Genomic DNA, 15,000 nt, shown 5'->3' on the forward strand with positions numbered 1-15,000 from the left:
CAGCTTTGCTCTGTGTGTTTATATTCTCAGAAGTGTCAGTGGCTGAAACCAACACTGATGCGTCTTCAGTAACACTTAAACGAGTGAGTGTGTGTGTGTGTGTGTGTGTGTGTGTGAGCAGTTAGGAAAGCCTCAAGATGTGCACTTTACAGCAGAAAATGTTACATGTTTCAGTCAAAAGCGTCTTGGCGTCGTGTTTCTGTTTGGAACAGACGGTGTTACGACCAAAGTGTTTATTTGTGTGTGTTTTGCTGGAGATGAATGTATCAGAGACTCTCTGACTGACAGTTACTCTGTTTCTGTGTTGTTGTGAGTTTGTTTTTGCCCGTTTTGGTTTTTATTTGTATAGATCCATATTTCTGTTCATGGAGGGAAAATGTTCTGTTACAAAGAAACACTATTTGAGGAAATGGAAAGAACCTTTCCGAGAGAATCTTGTGTTTGTAGTTTGTGTATCTGTCAAACGTTGCGGTTCCTCAGTTTTCCACCGGTCGGTACGGCCAGACCTCACGAGACTCTGGTGTCACTTACTGTACAAATAAACCTCATGAAAAGTGTGTGCTGAGCTTCAACCGTCTGCTAACTCTCCAGGCATGTGCTGTGATCCATGCTAATACACACCAACATAAAAAAAGTGAAGAATTTATAAAATAGTTTGACTATGTGTGTTTAGTTAACCTTTCACCAAACCAGTTTCCTGAAACAGTCCTGCTGTGTGAGAGAACACACACCAGCTCATGAACATCTATAGTGGAGAGTTAAGAGTTTCAGATGAGGCGTCTTCTACTCGTCAACTAACGCTCAGTGTTCACTAGTGTGTGACTGACCTTAGCCGCATCTCAGCCGGACTCCTGACGGATCTAAGCTGGTTCTCAGCCGGACTCCTGACGGATCTAAGCCGAATCTCAGCCGGACTCCTAACGGATCTCAGCCGGACTCCTGACGGATCTAAGCCGCATCTTAGCCGGACTCCTGACGAATCTCAGCCGGACTCCTGACGAATCTCAGCCGGACTCCTGACGGATCTCAGCCGGACTCCTGACGGATCTAAGCCGAATCTCAGCCGGACTCCTGACGGATCTAAGCCGAATCTCAGCCGGACTCCTGACGGATCTAAGCCGAATCTCAGCCGGACTCCTGACGGATCTAAGCCGAATCTCAGCCGGACTCCTGACGGATCTAAGCCGAATCTCAGCCGGACTCCTGACGGATCTAAGCCAAATCTCAGCCGGACTCTTGACGGATCTAAGCCGAATCTCAGCCGGACTCCTGACGGATCTAAGCCGAATCTCAGCCAGACTCCTGACGGATCTAAGCCGAATCTCAGCCGGACTCTTGACGGATCTAAGCCGAATCTCAGCCGGACTCCTGACGGATATAAGACGAATCTCAGCCGGACTCCTGACGGATCTAAGCCGAATCTCAGCCGGACTCCTGACGGATCTAAGCCGGTTCTCAGCCAGACTCCTGACGGATCTAAGCCGAATCTCAGCCGGACTCCTGACTGATCTAAGCCGAATCTCAGCCGGACTCCTGACGGATCTAAGCCGAATCTCAGCCGGACTCCTGACGGATCTAAGACGAATCTCAGCCGGACTCCTGACGAATCTCAGCCAGACTCCTGACGGATCTAAGCCGGATTCCTGACGGATCTAAGCCGAATCTCAGCCGGTTCTCAGCCGGACTCCTGACGGATCTAAGCCGAATCTCAGCCGGACTCCTGACTGATCTAAGCCGAATCTCAGCCGGACTCCTGACGGATCTAAGCCGAATCTCAGCCGGACTCCTGACGGATCTAAGCCGAATCTCAGCCGGACTCCTGACGAATCTCAGCCAGACTCCTGACGGATCTAAGCCGGATTCCTGACGGATCTAAGCCGAATCTCAGCCAGTTCTCAGCCGGACTCCTGACGGATCTAAGCCGAATCTCAGCCGGACTCCTGACGGATATAAGCCGAATCTCAGCCGGACTCCTGACGGATCTAAGCCGAATCTCAGCCGGACTCCTGACGGATCTCAGCCGAATCTCAGCCGGACTCCTGACGGATGATCTCAAGACTACGCTCTTAACACTGCTCTACACATCACTTGAACATGGACTGGTAAAAAAAGACAAACTTATTTAAATAACCAGTAAAATATTTTACTTAAAATTAGAATTGCAATAAAAATATTAATGTGCTCAGTGAAGTCTAGGACAGGGTCATACAAAACATCCACGACTGTCAACGGTGTCAAAAACTTTCATAAATGGGTTACAAATTGATAAAAAAAAATAAAAAATAACATGCTTCAAAATCATTAATGAAATGTGAAAAATAATTAGTTTGACGTTTTCTAATGATTGCAGATCTAATGGTTTCTCCTAAAAAGGGTTTTTTAAAATTATTTTTTACTTTTGCATGTCCGAACATCTGTGCATTAACAGATCTAACCGTGTAAATGCAGCTGACACTGCGGTGTTACAGTACTAATAATCCCAACTTGAGGAAACTTTATTGCTTCTCATTTCTGTTTTTCAGTTTTACTACTGACTGTTTTCTTGTCTTTTCTCAAGTAACATTTTATTGAAAAATCCTCTAGGAATAGTGCCATTGAATAAAATGATTATTTATAATTATTAAATCCTATAAATATTGAACTTTTTATATAGTTAAAATGGTTAAAGGGGTGTGTTCATTAGTCCATTAGATCTGGAAATGAGAATTAGTGAACTTTAGAGTTACTTTACACAATCAACCCAATTTTGTGAAGAAAATAAAACCTCACACAGGATCAGAATCACTAACAGCTGCTGCCTTCGCTCACACAGGGCATTAACTAACTGCCCAAAACTATCTAACTTTTCTGAGGGTTTCCCCCACTCTGGTACACTTGTGGTGTTCCGGGTCAGAAATGACTGCTCCTCAATCTCTCATGATGCCGTTTCTCTCAGTTAGCGCAGCGTGTGTGTGTGTGTGAGCTGACCGATCACAGGCATCATTGATCTCAGTTATTTGAGTTCAATAAACATGAGGGAACCGTTTTCACTCTGAATCCTCCCCGGGTCTTTCAGAGGTCAGGGAAACCCCTGACCCCTGAGAGACCGCGCTTGACCCCCTGACCCCTGAGACCACGCTTGACCCCCTGACACACCGTGTCTGACCCCTGACACTCTGCGCCTGACCCCTGAGACTCCGCGCTTGACCCCTGACAACATGCCTGACCTCTCGGAGTCAGGTCTCAGGTCAGGCGCGGAGTCTCAGAGGTCAGGGGTCAGGCGCGGTGTCTCAGAGGTCAGCGGGTGTGCGGTGAGTCAAGGTTCACACGCGGTGCCTCAGAGGTCAGGGGTCAGGCGTGGTGCCTCAGGGGTCACGCCAGGCTCTCGCTCTCCCGGCTGACCTCACACGAGCTGGAACGCTGCCGGCTGAAGTCGATGAATATTCCCTCGGGGTCGGTGTCCGAGTCCACAGACTCCAGGAGCTGATCCACCACGGTCTCGGGACTGGAGGAGGAAGAGGCCCGGTCCGGTTCGCCACCGGAGAAGAGCTCGGGGATTATGGGAGAATCCTCACAGACGTTCATGATCGGGCTGGGCGGCGCCTCGGTGAACACGGGCTCCTCCTCGAACGAGGTCATCTGACACACGGAGTGGCGCCGGACCCCGCCGGGCTCGGGCTCGTGTTCGCACACCGGCGTCAGCATCGGGATGTTGTAGCTCTTGGACCGAACCACGAGGTTCTTCAGCGGCGAGTCTGAGCGCGGCCAGCGCCGCAAGAGCCGCTTCTCTGAGGACGACACACAACTGATCACACACACTCTCACAGAGGAAGGGTTTCTCACAGCGAGGCCAGAGAAGAACCTCGGTTCCCCAGAGAACCTTTCAGTGATCGGCTCTTAAAGGGATCGCTCACCTAAATATAAAAGTTCTGTCATTATCATCTCTTCCTCGTGTCGTTCAAACCCATGAGACGTTCGTCTTCAGAACAAAGGAAGATGTTTTTAACCAATCAGAGATTTGTGTCCCTCCAGTGAGTGTGTGTTCAGCCTGAACTCTGACGCTTCATAAAGAGATGCTGAAATAAACCCTTTAATCAAAGGCTTCTGAAGAGACTCTTCACAAAGAAAATGTACTTTCAGACATTGACTAACAACATCTGTTAGAAGCCTCTTGTGTATTACCCTACTGAACCAAACGCTAATTCTAATGTAACTTCAGGATTCGTTTAAAACACCCTACAGAGACGTGTGTGTGTGTGTGTGTAACGACATGATGGAGAGTAAATGACTGACTTTTAATTTTTGGGTGAACGATCTCTTTTATAGAACAATTTTTTCTTAGTGTGAAAAACAAAATCACTATAAAGAACCGTTTGTGGAATGGAAAGGATCCATGGATGTTAAATGTTCTTAAGGGAATCGTCAGCGCTAATCAGGAACAGTGTGTGTGTGTGTGTTTAATGAGGAGAATCCGCTCACCCAACACACACGAAGACTGCGTGACGGAGCCGTCGCTGGAGAAAAGCCCGTGAGTTCCCAGATACGGCGAGACGACCATCTGGACCAGAGACTCCAGCTTCAGGTAATCACCACACACACCTTTAGCCTCGTGCACACCCTGACACACACAAACACACACACACCTTTAGCCTCGTGCACACCCTGACACACACACACACACACACACACACACACCTTTAGCCTCGTGCACACCCTGACACACACACACACACACCTTTAGCCTCGTGCACACACACACACACCTTTAGCCTCGTGCACACCCTGACACACACACACACACACACACACCTTTAGCCTCGTGCACACACACACACACACACACACACACCTTTAGCCTCGTGCACACACACACACACACACACACACACACACACACACCTTTAGCCTCGTGCACACCCTGACACACACACACACACACCTTTAGCCTCGTGCACACACACACACACCTTTAGCCTCGTGCACACCCTGACACACACACACACACACACACACCTTTAGCCTCGTGCACACACACACACACACACACACACACCTTTAGCCTCGTGCACACACACACACACACACACACACACACACACACACCTTTAGCCTCGTGCACACCCTGACACCAGTGTTTGGAATAACGCCGTTTAAAAGAACGGCGTTAGGTAACGACCAGGCGCGTCGTTAGACATGGGCATCCAGGGCTTCAAGGCAAGGCAAGGCAAGGCAAGTTTATTTATATAGCACATTTCATACACAATGGTAATTCAAAGTGCTTTACATACTATTAAAAATAATCAGAAGAAATAAGAATATACAAAACAGTTTAAAATAAAGAAACAAGAAAGAACTAAAAATAATTAAAACAGTTTAGAATAAAGAACAGTTTAAAATAAAGAAACGAGAAAGAACTAAAAATAATTAAAACAGTTTAGAATAAAGACTAAAATAAGACACAGTATAAACAGTCGGACAAACAGTGACACAGTGCTCATTCATTAAATGCAAAGTTAAACAGATGCGTTTTGAGTCTGGATTTGAATGTGACTAATGTAGGAGCACATCTGATCTCTTCTGGAAGCTGGTTCCAGCTGCGGCTGGCATAATAGCTAAAAGCAGACTCTCCTTGCTTAGAGTGAACTCTTGGAACTTCTAGCTGATGTGATCCTAATGATCTGAGTAATCTGTTGGGTTTGTATTCCGTGAGCATATCTGCAATGTATTGAGGTCCTAGGCCATTAAATGATTTATATACTAGTAATAATACTTTAAAATCAATCCTATAAGTAACTGGGAGCCAGTGTAATGACCTGAGGACTGGTGTGATATGATCATATTTTCTGGTTCTGCTAAGAATCCTGGCGGCAGCGTTCTGTATGAGCTGCAACTGTCTTATGGTCTTTTTGGGAAGGCCAGTGAGGAGTCCATTACAATAATCCACCCTGCTGGTGATGAAAGCATGCACTAGTTTTTCTAAGTCTTGACTGGAAACAAAGCATCTAATTCTTGCAATATTTTTCAGATGATAGTATGCTGATTTAGTTATTGCTTTGACATGACTATTGAAACTAAGGTCTGACTCTAAAGACACACCAAGATTCTTGACCTGATTTTTAGTTGTTTGACCTTTAGAGTGAAGGTATGCGTTCACCTTGAGAACTTCATCTTTGTTTCCAAACACAATGACTTCAGTTTTGTCTTTGTTTAACTGTAGAAAGTTTTGGCACATCCAGCTGTTGACTTCATCAATGCATTGAAGCAGAGAGTCAATGGGGCTGTAATCATTAGGCGATAGGGCTAAGTAGATCTGTGTGTCGTCTGCATAGCTGTGGTAAGAGATTTGGTTCTTTCTCATTATTTTGCTCATTGGGAGCATGTACAGGTTGAACAGGAGTGGCGCAAGAATTGAGCCTTGAGGGACTCCGCATGTCATGGGCGTCCACTCAGACTTAAGGTCACCTATACTCACATAATAACCTCTCCCATCTAAGTATGACCTGAACCATTTTAGAACTGTCCCAGAAAGCCCCACCCAGTTTTCCAGCCTGTCTAGAAGTATTTTGTGATCGACAGTGTCAAATGCAGCACTGAGGTCGAGTAACACCAGCACTGATAATTTGCCTGAATCCGTATTTAAGCGAATATCGTTTATTATCTTAATGAGCGCCGTCTCTGTGCTGTGATGCGATCGGAAGCCAGATTGAAAATTATCAAAGTATCCATTTGAGTTTAAGAATTTGTTCAGCTGGTTGAAGACAACTTTTTCAATGATTTTGCCTGTGAAAGGAAGATTTGAGATCGGTCTATAGTTGCTTAATATAGTCTTATCCAGATTGCTCTTTTTCAGGAGGGGTTTGACAACAGCAGTTTTAAGGGAGTTTGGAAAACTTCCATAGAAAAGTGAGGCATTTACCACTTCTAGGAGATCTGCTTCTAAACAGTCTAACACACTTTTAAAAAAAGATGTGGGAAGTGTGTCAAGAGCGCAGGTTGATGTTTTAAGGTGCTGAACGGTTTCTTTCAGAATTGTGCCATCAATTTCTTCAAAATCAGACATAGTAACTAATTTCTCAGGTTGTAGTCTGATCTGACTGACCCCAGCGCAACTCAAGGATGTGCTGATCACCTTTCTAATATTATTGATTTTCTCAGAGAAAAAGGTAGCAAACTCACTACACTTGCTATCGGAGAGCATTTCACTGGGAATCTGGCTTGGGGGATTTGTTAGTCTGTCGACAGTAGCGAAGAGATTTCGAGTATTATTTAGGTTTCTGTTTATGATATCGGAGAAGAAAGTCTGTCTAGCTTTGCCTAGTTCCATATTGAAAGCACGAATGGTGTCTCTATAGATGTTATAGTGGATTACAAGTTTTGTCTTTCGCCACATGCGCTCTGATTTTCTGCATTGTCTTTTCATAATTTGCACTGCTGTTGAGTTTCTCCAAGGTGCTTTTTGTTTACCATTCTTCCTGACTTTCACAGGAGCAATATCATCAATTACATTTTTAACCTTCGAGTTAAAAGAATCAAGGAGAGAATCAACCGAGTCAGCAGATATGCTCGGTCTTAGGGATATGGCCTTCATAAATAGTACACCAGTGTTCTCATTTAGGCATCTCTTCTTGACAGACACAGATCTAACTTCAATGGCAGGAGAGATCAATATATCAAAGAAAATACAGTAATGATCAGAGAGTGCGACATCCTTAATATCATTCAATGAAATGTTTAGACCCTTACTGATAAGTAAATCTAGAGTGTGTCCACGATTGTGTGTGGGCCCATGTACATGTTGAATCAGATCAAAAGTTTTTAAAACAGTATTGATTTCTTTTGCCATATTATTTTCTGCATTATCTATGTGAATGTTAAAATCTCCAGCAATAGTGAAACTGTCAAACTCTGAGGAAATTATTGATAACAGTTCTGTAAAGTCTTCAGCAAAGGCTGAAGAGTATTTTGGAGGCCTGTAAATAGTGATAAGTAAAATCCGTGGAGCACCTTTTAACACAATACCCAGATATTCGAAAGACGGGTAATTACCAAATGATATTTGCTTACATTGATAGACATCTTTAAAAAGAGCAGCTACACCCCCACCTCTCCTTCCAGCTCTGGAGACACTCATAAAGGTAAAGTTCGGAGGAGATGTTTCATTGAGAATTGTTGCACTGCAGCTGGCTTCTAGCCAAGTTTCATTTAGAAATATAAAGTCCAGGTTGTATGTGCTTATAAAGTCATTGACTAGAAGTGATTTATTTTTAAGTGAGCGGATGTTTAAAAGTGCTAACTTAACAGTCTTGCTTTTTGTGTCCACAATCTTAGTTTGTCGTGTGATAGGCACCAGATTAGATGGGTTTGCTGTACGGCTTTTAAAGGCCTTAGACTTTCTAACATGTGAATGAACAGATGATACAGGAACACTGGGTTCCCGCTTGTTCTGTAAACATTTGAGAAAGTTACTGTTATCACAGCGGGGACCCGGCACAAATCACTTGGAGCTGGTATCGGTTGATTTTGTAACACCTCGAGCAGACGGTGGAAGTTGTGGGCCCTGGCGTTGTGGAAGGGGCCTTAATGCTCGGGGAGGAGGGGGAGGGGGGAGAGGGCGAGCTGCGCCCATAGACTTTGGTGGTAGTGATGTTTTTCTGGTTGATATCTGGGGGCTTCCAGCGAATTGGGTTCCAGCATACACTAGTTTTTCCATTTTCTCTGAGAAACACATCAATGGGGATGTAGGAGATAGTGATAGCGGTGAGAGTGGCTGTGGTGTTAATGGAGGCTGTAATATGCTGTCTTGGCTTTCCTGGTCGTGTTTGGGTGCTGAATCTGTTGTTACTGGTGGCTGTAATGTACTGTCCTGGCTTCCCTGGTCATTCTTGGGTGCTGAATCTGTTGTTATTGGAGGCTGTAATATGCTGTCCTGGTTTCCCTGGTCATTCTTGGGTGCTGAATCTGTTGTTATTGGAGGCTGTAATATGCTGTCCTGGTTTCCCTGGTCATTCTTGGGTGCTGAATCTGTTGTTATTGGAGGCTGTAATATGCTGTCCTGGTTTCCCTGGTCATTCTTGGGTGCTGAATCTGTTGTTATTGGAGGCTGTAATATGCTGTCCTGGTTTCCCTGGTCATTCTTGGGTGCTGAATCTGTTGTTATTGGAGGCTGTAATATGCTGTCCTGGTTTCCCTGGTCATTCTTGGGTGCTGAATCTGTTGTTATTGGAGGCTGTAATATGCTGTCCTGGTTTCCCTGGTCATTCTTGGGTGCTGAATCTGTTGTTATTGGAGGCTGTAATATGCTGTCCTTGGGAGCTGAATCTTGTGACATTTCTAATATGTCACAGTCTGACTCTGGTGAGCTCAGTGGGCAGGGCTCAGCTGAAGTTGTGGGCTTCAGCCCCGGATGTTTTTTTTATAGCCCCGGATCTCAAAAAATTGAATTTATTGATAATTATTATTATTTTTTAATAATTTTGTATTTATTTAAAAAAATCGACCGGGTCTTTTAATCTATCCTTCGGAATCAATCATGTATTAAAGACGATTAAAATGTGTTCAAGCAGATCAAAGTTACTATGGTTACTCTCACACAGACGCACCACGTGAGCGATTTAGCTATCCAAGTTCATCTCCAGGATTTGCGCGCAACAGCAAACAATCTCACAGCAATAAAAAAAAAAAAAAAAAAGACGCAGTCAGCACCGCCGCACAGTCTTCTGTCAGACCAGATGTTGTCAGGCTATATGTCAGTAAAACTCAGAAAAACTAACTTACTGTCGTGTCAGCCGTTTGCTCGCGGCGCGCACTCTTCAATCACGCGCAAATGCGGCGCGCCCTGTATCACGCAAAATAAACTACTAGCATGTAACGTCGTGTTCTGTCGTCAATTAAATATTGAAATAACCAAAAGGGAGATTAAAGCTTCATCAAAACTCTATGTCGGGGCTTTTGTATTCCTTTGTAGGCTACATAAATGTTACACATTTTGGCGTAGCCCTACTCATTTTTCATTATTAATATTCTAATATTTTATCAATATTGCAAAGTCATCAAAACTGACTAAATATTTTGTGACCAAAAATGTGAAAAATAGGCCTACATCTAGCCTAAATGATCGTTCATGACATTCTTTTAACTATAAGCAGCCCAATTTGTCTAGATCTGTATTATTTCATTTGTATAATGAGCTTAAATATTGCTGCGCAGTCGTGTGATTTAGGCTGCTTGATTAACATTATTACAATGTATTCCTATTTAACTCTGATACAGTATGTAGCCTATATATATAAGGTCCTCAAATGTGTTTGAATATTTCACCAGCATCAGCCTTTTCACAGTTTGTATCACTCCGCTTGTCTGTGTTTGCGCAACTTGCATCATTAAGCCAGTAGGTGGTGACAAGTGACTGTCTTTATGAGTGAACAATTGAAATTTAATTTAACTGATTTAATAGTGCCAAAAACATTGATTAACTCAAGAAAGAAACAAGTTGCTGAAACTAAACTTTAATACTAAAAAGTTTACATCTATGCAAAATAATCCTTGAAAGATTTCTCATTTAAGGCCATTCCTGTTTGGAGTATGTGATTGTGTATTGTCAACTATAAGCAGAAACATTTTGCATTTCCATTTTCTAGTGTGGATCATTCATTTCAACATTTATCCTCATTCTCATGTTTAAGAATCTGTTATCTGCTTGACAAATAATTTATGTATACTGCCCACTGACATGCTTTTAAAGCTATTGTTATCAAAAAATGTTGGCCTTCAAACACCTTAAAATGCACATATGTAGGTCCGAGAAATCCAAATTTTCTCGGGGGAGCATGCCCCCGAACGCCCCTAACTACCTCACATTTTAATGTGTGTCTGTGTGGTAATATGGGCTGGTGTGGCTGTGGCAACAGTGCCAGGACTGCTTTTTTTCTGCCCCCCGCACATATGGGCCTAAATATATACATTATTCTCTGTATCGAATCATGTTATCTTATTACCCACCCCAGCCCCTGATGTTTCAGGCTCAGCCCCCGATGTTTTTTAAACCTAGAAACGCCCCTGGTAACGACGTTATTTTTTCAGTAACGGGGTAATCTAACTAATTACTTTTCCCGTCGTTACAACGCCGTTAACATTACTGGACGTTAAATGCGGTGCGTTACTATGCATTGATTGAATAAACTCTATTAGACATTCTCTGATAAACTGTGTAATCCGAACGCACCCCTGGCTCACACAGCTATTGAGGAGGTGGGTTAGTAACGAGGTAAGCGATTATGATTGGCTAAGGCAGAGTCATGTCTTTCATGGTAGCCAATCAGAGCCAGTGTTTTTATACACATGCCAGCACACGCGCCACACACACACACACACACACAAGCTAAACAGAGATTCGACGAAGCAGCAGAGATGGCGAGTCAGGAGCAATCCGATGAAAAGTTGGCATTTTCAAGGTGGAGATATACTACTTCAAATTCATTGAGGTCAAACAAAGGCAAGAACTAGGGGTGGAACGGTACATGTATTCGTATTGAACCGAAACGGTACGGGCGTCATGGTTCGGTGCATACATTTACACGGAGAACGGTATAAAAATAAATAAAACTTGCGTGCAAATTAATTAATGTAATGCGGAACTACTGTTAGAAACGCGGGTTCTTTATCTGTAGCCCCGCCTTAGCTCTGAACATGGCTCTGGAGCAGGCTGCGATGTAAAGATTGGAATGCTGGAGTGTGTGAGTGAGTGAGTGAGTGAGTGAGTGAGTGAGTGAGAGAGAGAGAGAGAGAGAGAGAGGGAGAGAGGGAGAGAGGCGCGGGCGCGATCGAAAAGTCGCAAAGTGTTTACATTTGTGCGTGCGTGTGTGTGTGTGTGTGTGGCGCGGACGCGATCGAACAGTGAAAACATAAAAACATACTCAGTAATTTTGTTTATACAGGACATTCAAACTGCAAAGTGTTTCCAAATTATTTGACATATAGCAACTTTTTTTTTTAACAGTAACGCAAATAGTTACTTTCCCTGGTAACGAGTTACTTTTATTATAGAGTAATTCAGTTACTAACTAAGTTACTTTTTGGAACAAGTAGTGAGTAACTATAATTACTTTTTAAAGTAACGTTCCCAACACTGCCTGACACACACACACACACCTTTAGCCTCGTGCACACCCTGACACACACACACACACACACACACACACACCTTTAGCCTCGTGCACACCCTGACACACACACACACACACACACACACCTTTAGCCTCGTGCACACCCTGACACACACACACACACACACACCTTTAGCCTCGTGCACACCCTGACACACACACCTTTAGCCTCGTGCACACCCTGACACACACACACACACACACACACACACACCTTTAGCCTCGTGCACACCCTGACACACACACACACACCTTTAGCCTCGTGCACACCCTGACACACACACACCTTTAGCCTCGTGCACACCCTGACACACACACACACACACCTTTAGCCTCGTGCACACCCTGACACACACACACACACACACACACACCTTTAGCCTCGTGCACACCCTGACACACACACACCTTTAGCCTCGTGCACACCCTGACACACACACACACACACCTTTAGCCTCGTGCACACCCTGACACACACACACCTTTAGCCTCGTGCACACCCTGACACACACTCACACACACCTTTAGCCTCATGCACACCCTGACACACACACACACATACACACCTTTAGCCTCGTGCACACCCTGACACACACACACCTTTAGCCTTGTGCACACCCTGACACACACACACACACCTTTAGCCTCATGCACACCCTGACACACACACACACCTTTAGCCTCGTGCACACCCTGACACACACACACCTTTAGCCTTGTGCACACCCTGACACACACACACCTTTAGCCTCGTGCACACCCTGACACACACACACACACCTTTAGCCTCGTGCACACCCTGACACACACACACACACACACACACCTTTAGCCTCGTGCACACCCTGACACACACACACACACACCTTTAGCCTCGTGCACACCCTGACACACACACACCTTTAGCCTCGTGCACACCCTGACACACACACACACACACACACCTTTAGCCTCATGCACACCCTGACACACACACACACACACACACACACCTTTAGCCTCGTGCACACCCTGACACACACACACACACACACACACCTTTAGCCTTGTGCACACCCTGACACACACACACACACCTTTAGCCTCGTGCACACCCTGACACACACACACACCTTTAGCCTTGTGCACACCCTGACACACACACACCTTTAGCCTCGTGCACACCCTGACACACACACACCTTTAGCCTTGTGCACACCCTGACACACACACACCTTTAGCCTTGTGCACACCCTGACACACACACACACACACCTTTAGCCTTGTGCACACCCTGACACACACACACACCTTTAGCCTCGTGCACACCCTGACACACACACACACACACACTTAGCCTCGTGCACACCCTGACACACACACACACTTAGCCTCGTGCACACCCTGAGACACACACACACACACACTTAGCCTCGTGCACACCCTGAGACACACACACACCTTTAGCCTCGTGCACACCCTGACACACACACACACACACACACACTTAGCCTCGTGCACACCCTGAGACACACACACACCTTTAGCCTCGTGCACACCCTAAGACACACACACACACATTTAGCCTCGTGCACACCCTGAGACACACACACACACACCTTTAGCCTCGTGCACACCCTGAGACACACACACACACACCTTTAGCCTCGTGCACACCCTAAGACACACACACACACACCTTTAGCCTCGTGCACACCCTTACACACACACGCAGCCTGAAACACGATAAACAAAACTGAAACGAGTCTCTTCATTAGGAATCAGCAGAATTAATCTTTGCATCGCAAACGATTATAACACATTTTCTCCCAGAAGATGATAAGACGGATCACAGATATTTATTAAGGGCCATAAACATCCTGTAACTGAAGCGGAGCTCGTGATTGGCCCTGGTGTGAAGCGGAGCTCGTGATTGGCCCTGGTGTGAAGCGGAGCTCGTGATTGGCCCTGGTGTGAAGCGGAGCTCGTGATTGGACCTGGTGTGAAGCGGAGCTCGTGATTGGCCCTGGTGTGAAGCGGAGCTCGTGATTGGACCTGGTGTGAAGCGGAGCTCGTGATTGGCCCTGGTGTGAAGCGGAGCTCGTGATTGGACCTGGTGTGAAGCGGAGCTCGTGATTGGCCCTGATGTGAAGCGGAGCTCGTGATTGGCCCTGGTGTGAAGCGGAGCTCGTGATTGGCCCTGATGTGAAGCGGAGCTCGTGATTGGCCCTGATGTGAAGCGGAGCTCGTGATTGGCCCTGATGTGAAGCGGAGCTCGTGATTGGCCCTGATGTGAAGCGGAGCTCGTGATTGGCCCTGATGTGAAGCGGAGCTCGTGATTGGCCCTGATGTGAAGCGGAGCTCGTGATTGGCCCTGATGTGAAGCGTCTCTATAAACTGACATGTTTAATTCAAAAGGTCAGAAAGGCTTGAATATCATGACTATTTTTGGTGCAAAAGTCCTTGACAACTGAACCACAGAGAAATAAAAAAAGAATGATAAAAAAATATGAGGTGACCTTTAAAGTGCAACACACACACACACACACACACACACACAGGAAACACGACCACAATCCACATCACACACCACTTACTTCAAAATATCAGTTGTGTAGATACATTTCACTCAGAGAGAAAAATTCGTTTCACGTCTCACTTCACATGCATACACTAAAGCGCACACACACACACACACACACACACACACACACACACACACACACACACACACACCTTTGTCTTGCGACTCCTTCCGGTAAGTTTAAAACTGACAGTTTCAGCTCTGCGTCGACTCAGGAAATCTAGAGACATTTCTGATAAGAGGCTGCATTTGTTTACACAAGCGTCTGAAGGGCTGCTGGGAAACTGGTGCCATCTG

General features: G+C 45.3%; 2 protein-coding genes across 4 annotated transcripts in view; one reads left to right on the forward strand and one right to left on the reverse strand.

Moving 5' to 3' along the window:
- LOC307154090 (protein PHTF2) overlaps nt 1–556 on the forward strand; it is an 11,842-nt gene extending 11,286 nt beyond the window's left edge. Inside the window, exon 8 of the mRNA XM_079898866.1 lies at nt 1–556. This exon is cut by the window's left edge and continues 373 nt beyond it. The gene's annotated coding sequence lies outside the window, so the exon portion shown is untranslated.
- A 1,568-nt stretch (nt 557–2,124) lies between these two features.
- Nucleotides 2,125–15,000, reverse strand: part of prr5b (proline rich 5b (renal)) — a 38,327-nt gene continuing 25,451 nt past the window's right edge. For all 3 annotated transcript variants that reach the window (XM_079898869.1, XM_079898868.1, XM_079898867.1), the window contains 2 exons: nt 4,459–4,597; nt 2,125–3,767 (listed from right to left, as the gene is read on the reverse strand). In XM_079898869.1, coding sequence (XP_079754995.1) covers nt 3,352–3,767; nt 4,459–4,597 — 555 coding nt within the window. In that variant the 3' untranslated portion in view covers nt 2,125–3,351. The remainder of the gene's footprint in view (nt 3,768–4,458; nt 4,598–15,000) is intronic.

Source organism: Squalius cephalus, assembly GCF_949319135.1.
Source record: "Squalius cephalus genome assembly, contig: scaffold_92, whole genome shotgun sequence".
Taxonomy (NCBI): Eukaryota; Metazoa; Chordata; class Actinopteri; order Cypriniformes; family Leuciscidae; genus Squalius; species Squalius cephalus.